The sequence below is a fragment of the Hippopotamus amphibius genome, chromosome 6 (assembly GCF_030028045.1).
Source record: "Hippopotamus amphibius kiboko isolate mHipAmp2 chromosome 6, mHipAmp2.hap2, whole genome shotgun sequence".
Taxonomy (NCBI): Eukaryota; Metazoa; Chordata; class Mammalia; order Artiodactyla; family Hippopotamidae; genus Hippopotamus; species Hippopotamus amphibius.
This window is the reverse complement of record NC_080191.1, coordinates 71728954-71743728: the sequence shown is the minus strand read 5'-3', so window position 1 is coordinate 71743728 and position 14775 is coordinate 71728954. Positions and strand designations below refer to the sequence as shown.

The 14775-nt window shown below is 40.7% G+C and overlaps 1 protein-coding gene across 2 annotated transcripts in view; it reads right to left on the bottom strand.

The window, feature by feature from the left end:
- Positions 1–4474: 4474 nt before the first annotated feature.
- LOC130855523 (cytochrome b5 reductase 4) overlaps positions 4475–14775 on the bottom strand; it is an 81215-nt gene continuing 70914 nt past the window's right edge. Inside the window, exons 15-16 of one of the 2 annotated variants that reach the window (XR_009054329.1) lie at positions 7240–7378; positions 4475–5065 (exon numbers count right to left, since the gene is read on the bottom strand). Coding sequence is in view for 1 of the 2 variants with exons in the window: in XM_057739253.1 (XP_057595236.1) it covers positions 5011–5065; positions 7240–7404 (220 nt within the window). In the remaining variant the exon portion in view is untranslated. Of the gene's footprint in view, positions 5066–7239; positions 7405–14775 lie in introns of both variants that reach the window. The other variant, XM_057739253.1, reaches the window with a different exon arrangement.

Below are 14775 nucleotides of genomic sequence, written 5' to 3'. Positions count from 1 at the left end.
TGAAAAAGGACTTGTGTCTAGATATATAAAGAATGCTTACAGTTTAATAACAAAAAGAAAAACAATCCAATTAAACATGTGCAAAAGATTAAAACAGACACCCTACAAAAGACAATATACCAGTGGCCAATAAGCATACGATAACAAGTTCAACATCAGTAGACATCAGACAAATGCAAATTAAAATCACAGTAAGATACCACTACACACTAATTTTTAAAAGATTAATAATTCAAGGTTGTGGGGATGTGGAAGAACTTAAATTCTGATACAGTGCTTGCTGGTATGTAAAATGGTATAACCAATTTGGAAAAAAAAAAGAACTCTGGCATTTTCTTAAAAGTTTGAAACTACATTCAAAAGTATGAATATCTAACTAGTGTATGTCTCTACATTAGATATAGAAACATATGCAGAAAAAATTGGGTTTAAAAAAGTTAAATATACAGTTACTCTGTGACCCAGCAATTTCACTTATAGGTATTCATCCAAGAGAAATGAAAAAACATGTCCACGAAAAGACATGGATATGAATGTTCTGGGGACAACAGAAGCTTCTCTTGGGGTGACACCCTTCCTAAGAGCTGAGCACTTGCGGGAGGGCTGGGGGCAGCGGCCTGAGGTCCTCTTGGCTTGCTCTACTGGTGTGGAACCAGTGCCTCATTCCTAGGGCCCCGAGTTCAGTGTGCTGCCCCCAAGGTGGAGCCTCCATTCCATGAGTGGGGAATGGGCAGCAGAAGAGAAGTTTAACCAGGAAAGAAGACATGTTTTCTGTATTTCAGATAGGTCACTCTGGCATTCCGGCAGACACAGAGAACAGACTTGGGGTTGCCAAAGAGGAAGTACGGTAGGGGAGGAAAGGATTGGGAGTTTGGGGTTAGCAGACACAAACTAGTATATATAGAATGGATAAACAACTGAGGGTGAGTCAAAAATTATCTGTACTCTGGTTATCTTAAAACTTCTATAAATTCTACAGCCAGAGCGTGGATATTTTTTGACTCACCTGTGTATATTCAGTATCCTGTGATAAATCATAATGGAAAAGAATATGAAAAAGAATGTGTATATATATTTATGTATAATTGAATCACTTTGCTGTACAGCAGAAATTAACACAACATTGTAAATCAACTATACTTCAGTTAAAACACACACACACACACAAAACCAAAGCAGAAAGACACCAAGAGACTGGGGCTGGGTTGAGGTTTCCCTTTTCCTTTTTAACCTATTAGCCACCATTCTAAATATTGTAGACCAAACAGAGACTGGGTCATCTGCCCAAAGGTGGGGGTCTGTAGCTTTCAACAGACACAGCCCCAAACTAGTTTAGAACAAGTTTATGTGGCAGAGAAAGTGGACCATAGAGGAAACTGTAGCCAAGCCTTCACCAGCATAATGGAGTCAAGTATTCTGGAATGGATAGCGTCTCTCACTCCTCCATCACATTAAGGTGAAAATTGAGGGCCCATAGCAATCTTTAGACAAAATACAATTATCTTACCTTGGACATGTTTCTCTGTTCTCTTCATAGACTGTGGTAGGCAGAATGGTCCCCCAAAGACGTCAACACCCTAATGCATGCAGACTTTGAATATGCTATATTAAATGGCAAAAGGGACTCTGCAGCTCTAAAGCTACAGATTTTAAGATCAGGGGATTATCCGAGATTATCTGGGGGGGGGGGCTATCTAATCACGTGAGCCCCTAAGAGCAGTGAATCTTCTCCAGTGGGAGTAAGAAGGACTGTAGCAGCAGGGAAATTCACAGAGATCTGAAGCATGAGAGGCGCTGGCTCTACCAGTGCTGGAGGGAGCCAAGTAGACAGCACGAGAAGGAACGTGAGCAGCTTCATCAGCAAAGACTGGCCCCCAGCTGACTGCTAGCAAGGAAATGGGGAACTCAACCCTACAACCTCAAGGAACTGAATTCTACCAACAACCTGGAGGAGCCTGGAAGAGAAACGTTTGTTCTCCAGCACCTCCAGAGAAGAGCCCAGCCCAGCTGAACCTGATCTCAGCTTTGAGAGCCCTTCAGCAGAGGATCCAGCTGAGGGCCATTGGGCCCAGGCCTGTGAGCCATGGAATAAATGGGTGTTGTTTTAAGCTACGAAGTTCCTGGTAATTTGTTCTGGCAGAAATAGAAAACTGATACATAAACACATTTTTTAAAAGGAAGTAAGCAAAGCAGAATTCTCAAGGAAAAGTGACTCTGAGTATAATTCCCCTTTCTTAATGCAAATAAAGGATACAGAAGTCTTGGAACTCTTTGCTCAAGAATAAGTTACAATCCATACTCCCATCTGTGCTCCTAGGTACACGGCTGTGCTAAATGGGAACTGAGGCTCTACTTAGGGGAGCTTCTAAGGCCCTCTAGAACACACTGGAATGGAGAATAGATTACAGTGAGATCAAGATTGCAATAGGAATAAAAAAAAAGGCTGCAATAGGAAGACCAATTACCAGGCTATCGCACGCATGCATCTGAGGGACAGCTGGGCGGGGCTAGCTGGTATTGAGAAGTCAGGTTGGAGAGGGAGACACTGATCCTAATAGTTCGAGAAGGGCTGACTAGGTGGAAGGTAGCACCAGTAAATCAGAGAATTCAAGAGGAGGAGGAGACCTGGGAGAGACTGAAACTATAGGTTTATGCAAATCCATTTCAGCTGCCTTGACTAATCAAGGTGGTTTTAAGACTTGCGAGTCCTCCCACAGGCACGTAGCCTGAACAATAAGATAATCTGAGTTATTTTCCAGGAACTTGGAGTCAGCTGTGTCTAGTTGGAGCTGAGCTGGTTAAGACTGGATAGGACCACTGACCCCCAAAATGGGCACATATGAGTGGCCACTGGGTGACCTTTTGACATCAGAGGGCTGAAAACGCCACCCTCAGATTGTGCTTAAGCACCTCTGCTTCTGAACGTGCAGAGGCCTGTAGCTTCCTTACGCCTGTGCAGAATGACACTTACCCCACCTTTTTCCAACCGCCTTTCCCCATCCATGCTCCCCCTGCCTCAGACCGCCCTGCTTCTTTGTTCATTCTCCCATAATTACCCCCAGCGCCTTGCGGACCTGAGACTTGTTCTCCAGTCTTCTCACTTGGCTGTCTTAAATAAAACCTCTCTGCGGCAAACCTTGGCGTCTCGGCTTTTTGGCTTGCTGAGCGTCAGCCAGACAAACCTGGTTCAGTTACAAGATGGTCATGGCAAAAGTTTAGTTTGGGATCTACTGAATTTGAGGGGCTTGTGGAACACCCAGGTGGTAACATCCAGGTATCCAGGAGGTAACTGGATAGCGAAAGTCGAAAGCTCAGCTGATTCTCAATTAAAGATTCCAATTTGGGAATTATTAACATACAGGTTCAAAAGATGCTTATGGGTTTTCTTTTGCTTTAAAATATAGTAAGAAGAGGACTGAGGAATAGATACAAACAGAGAGTAACAGGAAACTTCGTGTGCTGGAGGTAATGAGAAAAAGTTGGAGGAGAGAGGAAAAAGGACAGAAAAGATGAGAAAGCTGGCTAAGGTAGAATTAATTGATATACTACTAACAAACTACAAAAAAAGGTGTGCCTGCAAAGTTGACTATCTTAGGGGAGAAAAAGGAGGTGGCAGGAAGGCAGAAAATGTCCTTGTTAGCCATCAGGGAGCACTGCCAGCCCAGGACTGCCAGGTCCTGCCTGGGTGAAAGACGAAGGGCAGGAGAGAGAGAAAGGGAAAGGTGACGGTGCTGACCCAGCCACTTGCACCTGGGGAGCTTCCTGGGCTGGGAGTTTGTAATTTGAGGAATGTTAATATCGTGTTCCTCCTGAGTACACTATTGATTCAGTGAAGACTTAGCTATTTACAAAACCACTTATAGGGAAGTTGGAGACCCCCTACCCCCTATTTCTGTAAGAGCAATGCTGCTATCCCGAATAAGACTGAAAAATCTAAGTTAGCTTATGAATAGCCACCTATGCCTCCAACATAGTTTCCTCATGAAAAGTTCACAATGGCTTTTTTTTGATACGCTTTGTAGAATCCCAGTCTGTGAAAGCTTTAGAAGGCTGTGCACAGCAGCTGGGAGAGAGAATAAGATGCCCACGTAGCAGGGCTTAGGAGGGCTCCCTGCTGAACCGCCAGCTGTGGGGCAAGCAGCCAGCCAGGGAAGGTACCATGTAGGATGAAGTGTTCCTCATTTTCCCAGCTGGTCTAGCTGGGCTCAAAAAGAATTTAGTTAACCCATTCCAAAGCACCAAATGATTATTTTAGGCCATGGGACCAGATGCTATACTTTCATTATGTTTCCTGATGCCTCTACGTTTGTTTAAGAATCAAAATAGTTGCCAAGGCTGTCTTCAACTTTCTAAACGCATCTAATCCAAAGCTGCGTGTGTGAAGTGTCTCCAGAATCTTTTACTGCTGTTTTTTAAAATTCCCCTTAGACACCACCCCATACTGTTGCATTCAAACACGCTTCTACCAGGAAGATTAAAAAGTACTTAAGTATATTTTTATTCTACTCTGTATCAAGGCCATAGACACACAAAATGTTTGAATCACTTAATAAATTATAACATTCCATGTTTTCATAGTAAGAACAAGGACATAAATGATCATTTCCTGAGTTTACAGTGCAATGTAAAATTTAATCTGTATTGCTAATCAGACATTTTATAGCATAGAAATGTGACCAAAATGATCATTTGCTTTATCATGTCATAAAACACGAGAGAGTACTGTGGAACAGTGATACAGTTTAAATGGTAAGGAACTTTGTGACTCATAACAAAGAATCCCATACATACTTGTTGCCATGATTGACTTTCCAGGATAAATATCAGTAGTAAAATAAGTTATGGTACAAAATAAAGTCAACAAGGTATCAATAGTGAAGAAACATTTGATTTCGTTTAAGAAACTGAAACCTGGATTCTAGTTAACTTTTTAGTATATACAAAAATGTTCTCTTAAAAAACCCTAAATAATCACAAATTTAGATAAAACAGTTGAATGACAGCTCTTCATTATGCTGTGAAACTATGGATTTCATCTTTGGAAAAGTCCAAATCATGCAGCAACCTGAAAAACAAATACAAAGCATGTGTTTCTTAGGGAAGATGTTTAAAAATAAAGAAGATCAAAGGTTACCATTGTAACCATAGTATTTCTTCATTTTCCCCATTTAGAATGTACTTTCTAAAAAACCCCACAATTATCACTTTTAAAAAATTAATAATTCCTTAATATCATCAAATATCTAGTAAGTGTTCACATTTTCAACTGTCTCAAAAATGCCATAATTTTTTAAAGTTTGAATCAAGATCCAATTAAAATCTACTACTTATGATTGATTTATATATCCTTTACGTATTTTTTGATCTATAAGATACCCTCCATCTCTCTCTCTGTGCTGCAATTTGTTGAAAAAATCAGAGTTTTACACGTTGAGTCTCCCACAGTTCTCATTGTGCTGCATCCCTGTGGTTTACTTTACAAAATGTCCCTTTTTCCTTCTTTCTCCCAAAATTTAATAACTGGATCTAGAGGCTTAATCAGATACAGGTTCAATTCTTTTTGACCAGACAACTTTATAGATACTGCTCTTTCATAAGGAGGCACATAATACCTGGTTGCCTCTCTTTGGGTATGCTAACCACCACTGATGATCTATGTACACATAGATCCATTAATTCATTAGGGACTGAAGTTGGTGATATTCTACTTCTATCGTGCTTTATTCATTTATCAGCCAAGGAATTCTATAAAGAATAACTTCTGTTCATTTATTAGGTGGTGACCCAGCAGTATAACGCACATAGAAAAGGCAGAATAAATGCTTGATTTCTTCCCCTTTATTCACCAGTTTTCAAAGGAGTTGAGGCCCTAGCATTCTAGCTTAATTTTCCCCCACCGAACAGGAAAAGCAGAAATATTGCTTAAGTATAATTCAACTTGGAAAATACTGTAAACGGAGACTGAAATCTTAAAAGTAGCTCTGTTTAAAAATGCTGCTGAAGGGGAATTCCCTGGTGGTCCAGTGGTTAGGACTCCACGATTCCACTGCAGGGGGCATGGGTTCGATTCCTGGTCAGGGAACTAAGATCCTGCACACCATGTGGCCAAAAAGAAAAATTATGTGGAAAAAAGTGCTGCTGAAAATAATGAACATTTATTAAGTACTCACTCTATGTAGTCACTGTGCTAAGTACTTCACACGCATGAATATTATCATTTATTCCCTCATATAGGTGAATGCACTAAAGCTTTGAAGGTTTTGGCCCTAGGGCACTTAGCTAATGACCACAGGATGATTGTAAGTGCTGGAGCTGGGATTCCAACCCAAACTGGCAGCCTCCAGAGCAGACACATATTCAGACAAAGGGACAGGACGGCACAGGAGTGATGAGGGCCAACGTGGGGCAGCACGCAAGCCTCTCACTATCTGAACCCACTCTACCTTTCCAGCCATACCGCCTGTCTTTTTCGTAATTAAAATTAAAAATAAAATAGCAAGAAAGAAAATTATCTAGAAAATGTTAGGTTTAGTCATATACCAAACAAGGAAACACAGGGCATTTAAGGCAGTCATATTTTAAAATCATCTAGAAACCCCACAGTGGCTGTATCTAGCCAAATATGTTAAAGTGTCATTTTAGAGTTAAATCGGATCAAGGTGATGTTTAAATACGATGATCACTACCATTGATTTTTCATTGTGCAGAGTTCAACTCTTAGTCTTGGCTCATTTATGTTCTAGTCTCTGGTTTTTGTCTTGCTGTCTGGCTTTCTCTCACTGTGCTATCAGTTAACACTCACCCAGCTGCAGAGAATGAAGGAAGATCAAAAGCTACAATGAGATGAACACTGCTTATTATGATATATTTTTGCAAAATTATTATATATTATGAAGCTTCAATGGAAGAAGAGGCTGAATCTAGTGTCCACAAAAACTATCTGGCACCAATCTTGTGAACACATCCACACTACCAACCACTACCAGAGGCCATCAAGAACTGGCTGTGTCTTACTTGTGTGCTCAGGTCTAACTCTATGCATAGTCCGGGGCCTCCGACCATTCCCCTGCACGCAGATTAAACAGTTATTATTTTCTTACGCTGTGACAGACTATTAAAGTGCAGGTTCACATGAATAGGAAGACGTGAGACCCACGTCAACTGCTATTTACAGGAGATCATCATTTTATGGTCATTTCACATTGCTGGGATTCTCTCTCCTACCACGTTGTTACTCACTTCATTCCTTGTTCTGTAAACGGCGTTGGTCCACAAATGCAGATGAGGACTTTGGAGTTGTCTAAACTTCTTTTCAAAAATTCAGAAAGCAGAGCTGGTGAAATGTACCCCTGTTTGCCATTCCATTCAGAAGTAGGTGCTGAGAGAACAAATTCAATGTCAAATCTGGAGAAAAGAAACATTTTTAAAAAGTCTATTATATATTATTATGATCATGTTTCAAGTTCACTAACACATCTTCTCCCCTGGAGAACAACTGAATATATGAAGGTTGATACACTTGATAGAAAAGCACTGGAACAGACTGTAAACAAAGATTTCACAAAAACATATAGGTAAACCCTTATTTACTAAAGATGAACTTACGCTACAGATAAGAGAATAATTTGACATTTTTATTGCACTCATTAGAAAGAGAGCTCCAAGGCATCTCTGAGAACTCCGCATTTTTATTAACAATCCGCTTGTGTAAATCACAGTAAAGGGCAATGACCAGTGACCTGTGCGTTTTAATCTGATTCCCCCCCAATGAGTCCTCGACCCTGATAACAGACAGCCTACCTGACTCCTTACTGTTACTGTCTCCATGGCCTCAACCTTGACTTCCAGTCTCCCTGCGCCACACGTGGCATCACTACTGTGAATAGCACCACAGTCCACATGGCTGCACAAACCAGAAACCTGGGATTGGTCTGCCTCACCCTCCAAGTCCAAAACCTACCCAATCCTGGCTCCTAACTCTGTGCTCTGCCTCTCTCTGCCTTCACCGCCACACCCTGCCTGTTCTTTCTTCTTTCTGTAATGTTTCTATCACACCCCACTGTTCAGTTCTTCGCCCAAGCATCACTTCCAGGGAAGCACTTGCAGCCCCACCAGTCTGGAGTCCTTTCTTACATGTGCTGTAGAAATGTTTCCCTTTTCTTCTTCTTTATAGCCCTTATATCAGGCTGTAAATACGTGGCCACCAAGATGATTATTTTATTTATGTTTTCCCCATTAGACCGGAAACTCCATGAGAGCGGGGACCACGTTTGCTTTGGTTATCACTGTGCCCCTAGTAGCCAACACACAGGAGGCACTCACTCAAACACTATGGAGTGAAGCATTTCAGAGAAAAGAAAGGGTGCAGAATTACAATGAGAAAGAAGCTTATCAAACCAAGTCTCACAAGGGAACCTCAGACCATTTCTTTGCACAGCTTTGTAATCTGTTAAGGGAACGAACTGCTGGTGAAAGGCCATAGCAATTTCAAATTCAAATTCAATTTCAAAATGGTTCCTTTGCTCCATTTTCGCAAACAATTAATTCTTATTTTCAGTACTATCAGACTGAATGCATTTCTACATTTTCCACTGGAGTGATTTAGGTGTTTTCTCAAGAGTGGCAGGAATTAATTATAGGTTCATCTCAATCTTAAGAAAACACTGAAGTGAATTGTTTCTCTTGTGAGGTGGCCTAGGGAGCCAAACATCAGAACAGAAACATGACATGGCTGCACATTGCAGTGGTCCTCACCTGGCAGGGCTGCGGCTGGGTAAACGCTCCTAAGAGCGGAGGGACCAGTACAAGCACCCCGACCAGCTCAGGGCGCGCCAGCCGGGGCCAGAGAACCCGTCCCAGCTCTCCCAGACCCAGCCTCTAGGGCTTATTGGTCCATTTGTGGAACAAGGTGGGAAAACTATATGCTCTCTTACAATCCTAATATTCTGATTTTATATTAAAAAACCCTATAGAATGATGTTTTATTTCTTACCTTCAAGGTTCCCATTTAGTTTTAGCAGCAATTTGAATCTACTTTATACAAAACAGCCTCTCCAAGTACTTTCTTTCACATTGTTTTCCTTCCCAGCACTTAAAATTAAGAGTGTTGATAATTCTGGAACGTGATGTTTGCTGCTCCATGAGGGCACAGTCCTTGTCTGTTTTGTTCTATACTGTATCCAGGCCTGCCTTAAGGCAAGTGTGCCAAAAATACTTGATGAATGAATAAAGGAATTTATTTAACAAGAAGACATACTGGTTAAAAATAAACACTATACTTAGAAGAACAAAGCCATATGCTGGCATCTATGAAATTACATATGAAAATGTATGTGAATTTGTAAGGGCATTTTTCTGGGATGAAGGTCTACAACCTTTCAACAGATTATTAAAAGGGACCCAAAAGCAGCTGCAGAACCACTATCTTAAAACATTTCTAATTATACATCGACAACACAATAAAAGATAGCAATTACCTTGTTAAATTACAAATAAAAGATAGTCTACTCTGCCTCTACTTCCAATAAGTCTGTCACTGGAATAAAACTGCTAAGATATATAAATCAATACTGTTGTCCTTTGTCATCTGAAAAAAAGCCTAACTTTACTGGGATGCTTTAAAAAAAGAAAAAAAAAAAGCCTTATCAGTGGCATCCTCTTGGCAGGCATCTACTAAAGGGTGAAAAATAACTATGATCCTTACATAAATGGTATAAATTCCTCTTGTATTTTGTATTTAGTCACATATTGGTGCCCTGGGTATACCTGTGGGGGCTTTCAATGGAAAAAGTGACTAGACGGTATGAATGCAATTTTTAGGGGATGGTAAGGAGGCTGCTATCCTGTTTATCTTCCTCTTCACAGGACTGGAAAAGAGCTTACACTAGAGTGGGAGCCATCCCAAGGTAAGATTCAAGAACATTGATAAACCTAGTGGCAGGGCAGGAATAAAGATGCAGATGCAGATGTAGCGAATGGACTTGAAGACATGGCGGGGGGGGGGGGTGGAAGCTGGGACAAAGTGAGAGAGTAGCACTGACATACATACAACTACCAAATGTAAAACAGATAGCTAGTGGGAAGCTGCTGCGTAACACAGGGAGATCAACTTGATGACAGGTGATGACTTAGAGGGCTGGGACAGGGAGGGTGCGAAGGAGTCATGGAAGGGAGGGGATATGGGGATATATGCAAAAATACAGCTGAGTCACTTTGTTGTACAGCAGAAACTGGCACAGCAGTGCAGAGCAATTATACTCCAATAAAGATCTGAAGAAAAAAAAAAACCTGAATGAAGGATTTCTTACACCGTATCAAGACATAGATGGTTACTGTGGATGGTTACTTCTGAATTTTTCTGAAGGGCAACTTATTGCCTGAAGCAATTATAGCCTTGAGGCATGAGGGGGTGCATCAGTAAACGTCCTGAAATTCCTCTCTGCCCTGTGGCTTCAGAAGTGCCAGAAAGGACTAGGACTCTTGAAAAGGTGCCCTGAAAATAAATGTTGAGAATCCACAGAACAAAAAACAATAAGAGAGAGAGAGGGAGCGGGGAGAGAGAGAGAGAGAGGGAGAGAGAGACGCGCTTCTGATGAATGCCTATGAGGTCTAATGTCAATGGAAGTAAATAACCTTGTCAAAAACAAATCATTTTAAAGTACATTTTAAAGTACATCTGAGACGAAAAATCTTGAAATACGAATGTATTCATTAGTCTAAATCGTATGCAGAGCCTGATGTCATTCAACAACGTATTCCCTCTCCTCCAGGCAAGCAGCTTCCCAGACCCACTCCTTCCTACTTCTTACACACACATGGCCCTGCCTTCCCGTTTTTACTGCCACAGCTCCAGGTGCAGCCCTTCTATCTCTTGTCTAAGATGCGGCTCTAATAACCTCACCCTCATCTGTCTGGCACATCACTGTTATACTAGTTCTAAAAACCCAGACCCAATCTCACATCTTCGCTAAAGCTTCAGCGGCTTGTCACGGCCCATAAAACAGTATTTCAGAGAATTTGGGGCCTCAGCTTTTCCTGATTTCTCTAGCTAAAGAAAAATACTACAGTCTACAGGAAAACTTGCTATTTGCTTACGGGGAAAACGGCTCACAAAATAAATAGCTAGGGGTTAAAAACATTTCTCAAAATGAATTTGATTAAACACCTGTGCTCCTCCAAATGTTAGTGGCAGTCCCTGAAAAAAAGGCTAACCTATCAAATAAGTTTGGGATACCTGGGTTAAAAGAAGTTAAATAGTTTTCTTTAGAATTTCTCAAAGCCTTGCATATGCTAAGTTCATATTAAACTTTAAGAAGATAAAACATAGTGTACGTTATTTCTCAGACTTATTTAATCATAGAGCCATTTAGGGGAATACATGAACATTTCAAGGAACACATTCCAAGAAACACCCCTGGAGGAACATCTGGGAGGAAGAGAGAGTGGTACAGGGTCCAGATTAGGGCCCATATCTGGGTTGCCTCATCGGCTGGGGTAAAAGAAAGGCATTCAAGCACCTTGTTCAACTTACTTGTGCTTCTGGAACCACTGGAGTTTGCTATCTTACAGGGGACTAAACACATTGCTGGTCCCCAAACTGACACCGGAGTACAGAAAACTTTACCTTTTGAGAGGCTATTGTCAAAATGGATCAACAGGCCTTGGTACACTTGGACTTAGTGATTCTTCTGGTGAATTTTTATCCTGCATAGTTAGGTACAGAAAAATCTGTACTTACTATGTCAAATAGTATAGAGTTGGTTAAATAAATTATGGTATGAACTCCACGACTGAATACAATGCAGCTATTAAAAATCATGGTGCAGTACAGGTTTTCTCAACTAGCACTACTGGCATTTTGGACACAATAATTCTCTGTCATCCTGTGCTGTCCTGTGCACTGTAGGCTCTTAGCAGCATTCTTGGTCTCTACTCACTAGATGCCAAGGGAACTCCCGCCATCAGCTGTTACGAGCAGAAGTGTCTCCAGACATAAACGTCCCCTAGGGTGTTGGGGGGAGAAACAGAATCACTCCAGGTCGAGAACCACAGGTATTCTATACATAGAATATACACAATACACTAAGGAGAAAATGTAGTTATAAAAAGTACAGTCAGTAGGACTACTTTATTTAAAAAATGTAAAAGAAAACAAATAATATGTGTGTATAAGTGTGTGGCGGGAGAGAGAAAGAAAGAGAAAGAGAAATGGAAAGATACAGATCATAATATTAATAACTGTTCCTTAGATGGAAAGATTATGGGTGATTTTTTTCCCTTTATATATATATATATATATATATATATATATATATATATATATATATAAATTTAGGTGTATATATATAAATTTTATAAACAAAGGGGAATCAGCAAATCATCCAATTCTACTATTTATAGAAAAGAATAGCCTACTAACTTTACTAAAATAAGGTTATTATCTTCAAAAGTGACTGCTTTGAAAGGGAAGGAAAATACTTATTATAGTTATATATTACAAAATGCCATCCAGAAGTCAATTTCATTGTCAACCTGTCCTGCACCTCAACACTAATTCTCAAAAGCAGAGTACTCAGAACTGGGGGTGGGGGGGTACCAATGTGTAAGCCTGAGCCTATCAGGCCTCAGAACACCGCTCAGTAGTTAGACCTGGATAAGTGAAATTTAATTTGGGTTTCAGTTTACATAGTAATTAGCTCCATCTGCTACTGTACATATCTACCTTCTGTTTTCTCTCATTTTTCTTAAGAAAAATAGATGTGTGTGAGATTTTGCTGGACTTGGAATGTTGTGAATCAAATTCCAACTAGCTGGAGTTAACAGTCAAGTGTAATAATATATCTGGATAAAATTCAGGCAAGCTAACTTTTTTTTTCCATTCAAATTTTAGGCTCAATGACATCAGAAACATCCTAAAAGAGTACTTATGGTCTACCTCTTTTCTGCAATTCTATTAAGGTTAGCAACATGGGAAAACGAAGAGATTGATTCCCTGGGTTGCATGAGAAAATAAGGCAACACAATATCCTGTTCCCTGTTATACCCCCAGTACAGGCACCAGGGAGAGGCTCAGAGGGAATTCATGAGTGAATGAATGCTACAAATATGCTAATTCTGGGCGAGGCCCCCACATCTGCTAACTCACTGCCCCCACTCCCAAGCAATCCTATGAGGTAGACAGTGATATCCCTGATCTACAGATGGAAAAACTGAAGCTCCCTCAGCTCAAGTAACTTGCTGGAGATCACAACCACAATGTTAAGTTTCCATTATACAACAAAGTTTCAAAGAATTTCTTTTGCTAACTATACTGTCTGGATAAACTGAGGACAAGCACAGCCTGCTTGCTGAAAATGAAAATATTAGATTATACACCACTCTCAGTATCCATTTTTCCTATCCCTCCTTGTTCCACAAAGGATTGAATGGAAAGCTGTGTCCTAATCCTACAGAGAGCAGGGTATTTCATTTGTTTTAATTACAGAACTGATTATTATTATTATTATTTTTTTTTTTTGGCACACGGGCTTAGTTGCTCCGCGGCATGTGGGATCTTCCTGGAGCAGGGATCGAACCCGTGTCCCCTGCATTGGCAAGCAGATTCTTAACCACTGCGCCACCTAGGAAGCCCAAGAACTGATTATTTTTAATAGTCACAATCCGACAATAATTTCACCAAGGAGATGTGTTCAAGTTTCACATTCTGCCATTGGAAACTTTATTACTAAAACGAGAAATGACATAGGAAAGTCAAGATGTAGGAAACGGTGATTTAACAGGTTTTAAAAAAGGCTTAAATGTTAACTAAATGACAGATGTGACAATTTAAAACCATCTTATATTAAATTTGATCTTTTACTTTCCTTCTATGTCTGGGATTCAACAATTACGCTCTGAATGGACAGTACTACCGACACCCATCAGCAAGGCTTTAAGGCTGGGTTTCTCCTCTAACGGCATAAAGTCTCAGAATATGGAAGATACCTCATAAATGTTCCAAAGCCATGAACAGACGCAAGTCCTTTGTGTTTTACAGTGAGGGTCTGACTTCGAGTCTCGGAGGGGGCATAGATTATCCGATGCTGGAAGTCAGTGCCCGTGGAGGGCCTCCTGCAAGGAGACTGTGCCTCCAGAAAGTGGAAGGAAAGAGAGGAAGCAGAGAGCGCACAGGAGCGGAGCGAGCAGGCGAGAGCAGGCAGAGAGAGAGGCAGCCCAAGAGAGAGGCCAAAGGCAGGCCAGAGGCGCAGCACTCTCACTTCTCTCAGCAAACTGGAGCGTCCCACTCACCTGGTGAGTGCTGTTAGAGCCGGTGATCCAGAAGTGAAAAAAAAGGGGCCTTTCCTCATCCTCAATCCTCCAGCCCACGCAATTCCACCAACCCAATTATGTAGACCAAGCAAGACAAAACACAACACAACACACAAGGGACTGTGTTAAAGGGCACTTCCCATTCAGAAGCTCTCAACGCATTCCTTTTACCAATTACTTCTTACATCCAGTTTTAACACCTATGGATACAATGTCTATTCACTGAAATGACAGTAAACGAATTTTTCTTGTACAAGGAAACCATCTTAAAGAATACCATATCCAAAAACTGCCAGAAATACAAAAACAAAAACAAACAAAAAAAACCTAGCTAAAAATTCTTTTTAATGCTTATTAAAGCATTAATGTCTGTTTAAATTCTTTTAAATGCTTATTTAGGAAACAGGAGCTCAAACAATCAATACAGGAACAAAACACATGTATACAGAGGTCCTCCCTAACAGCAAC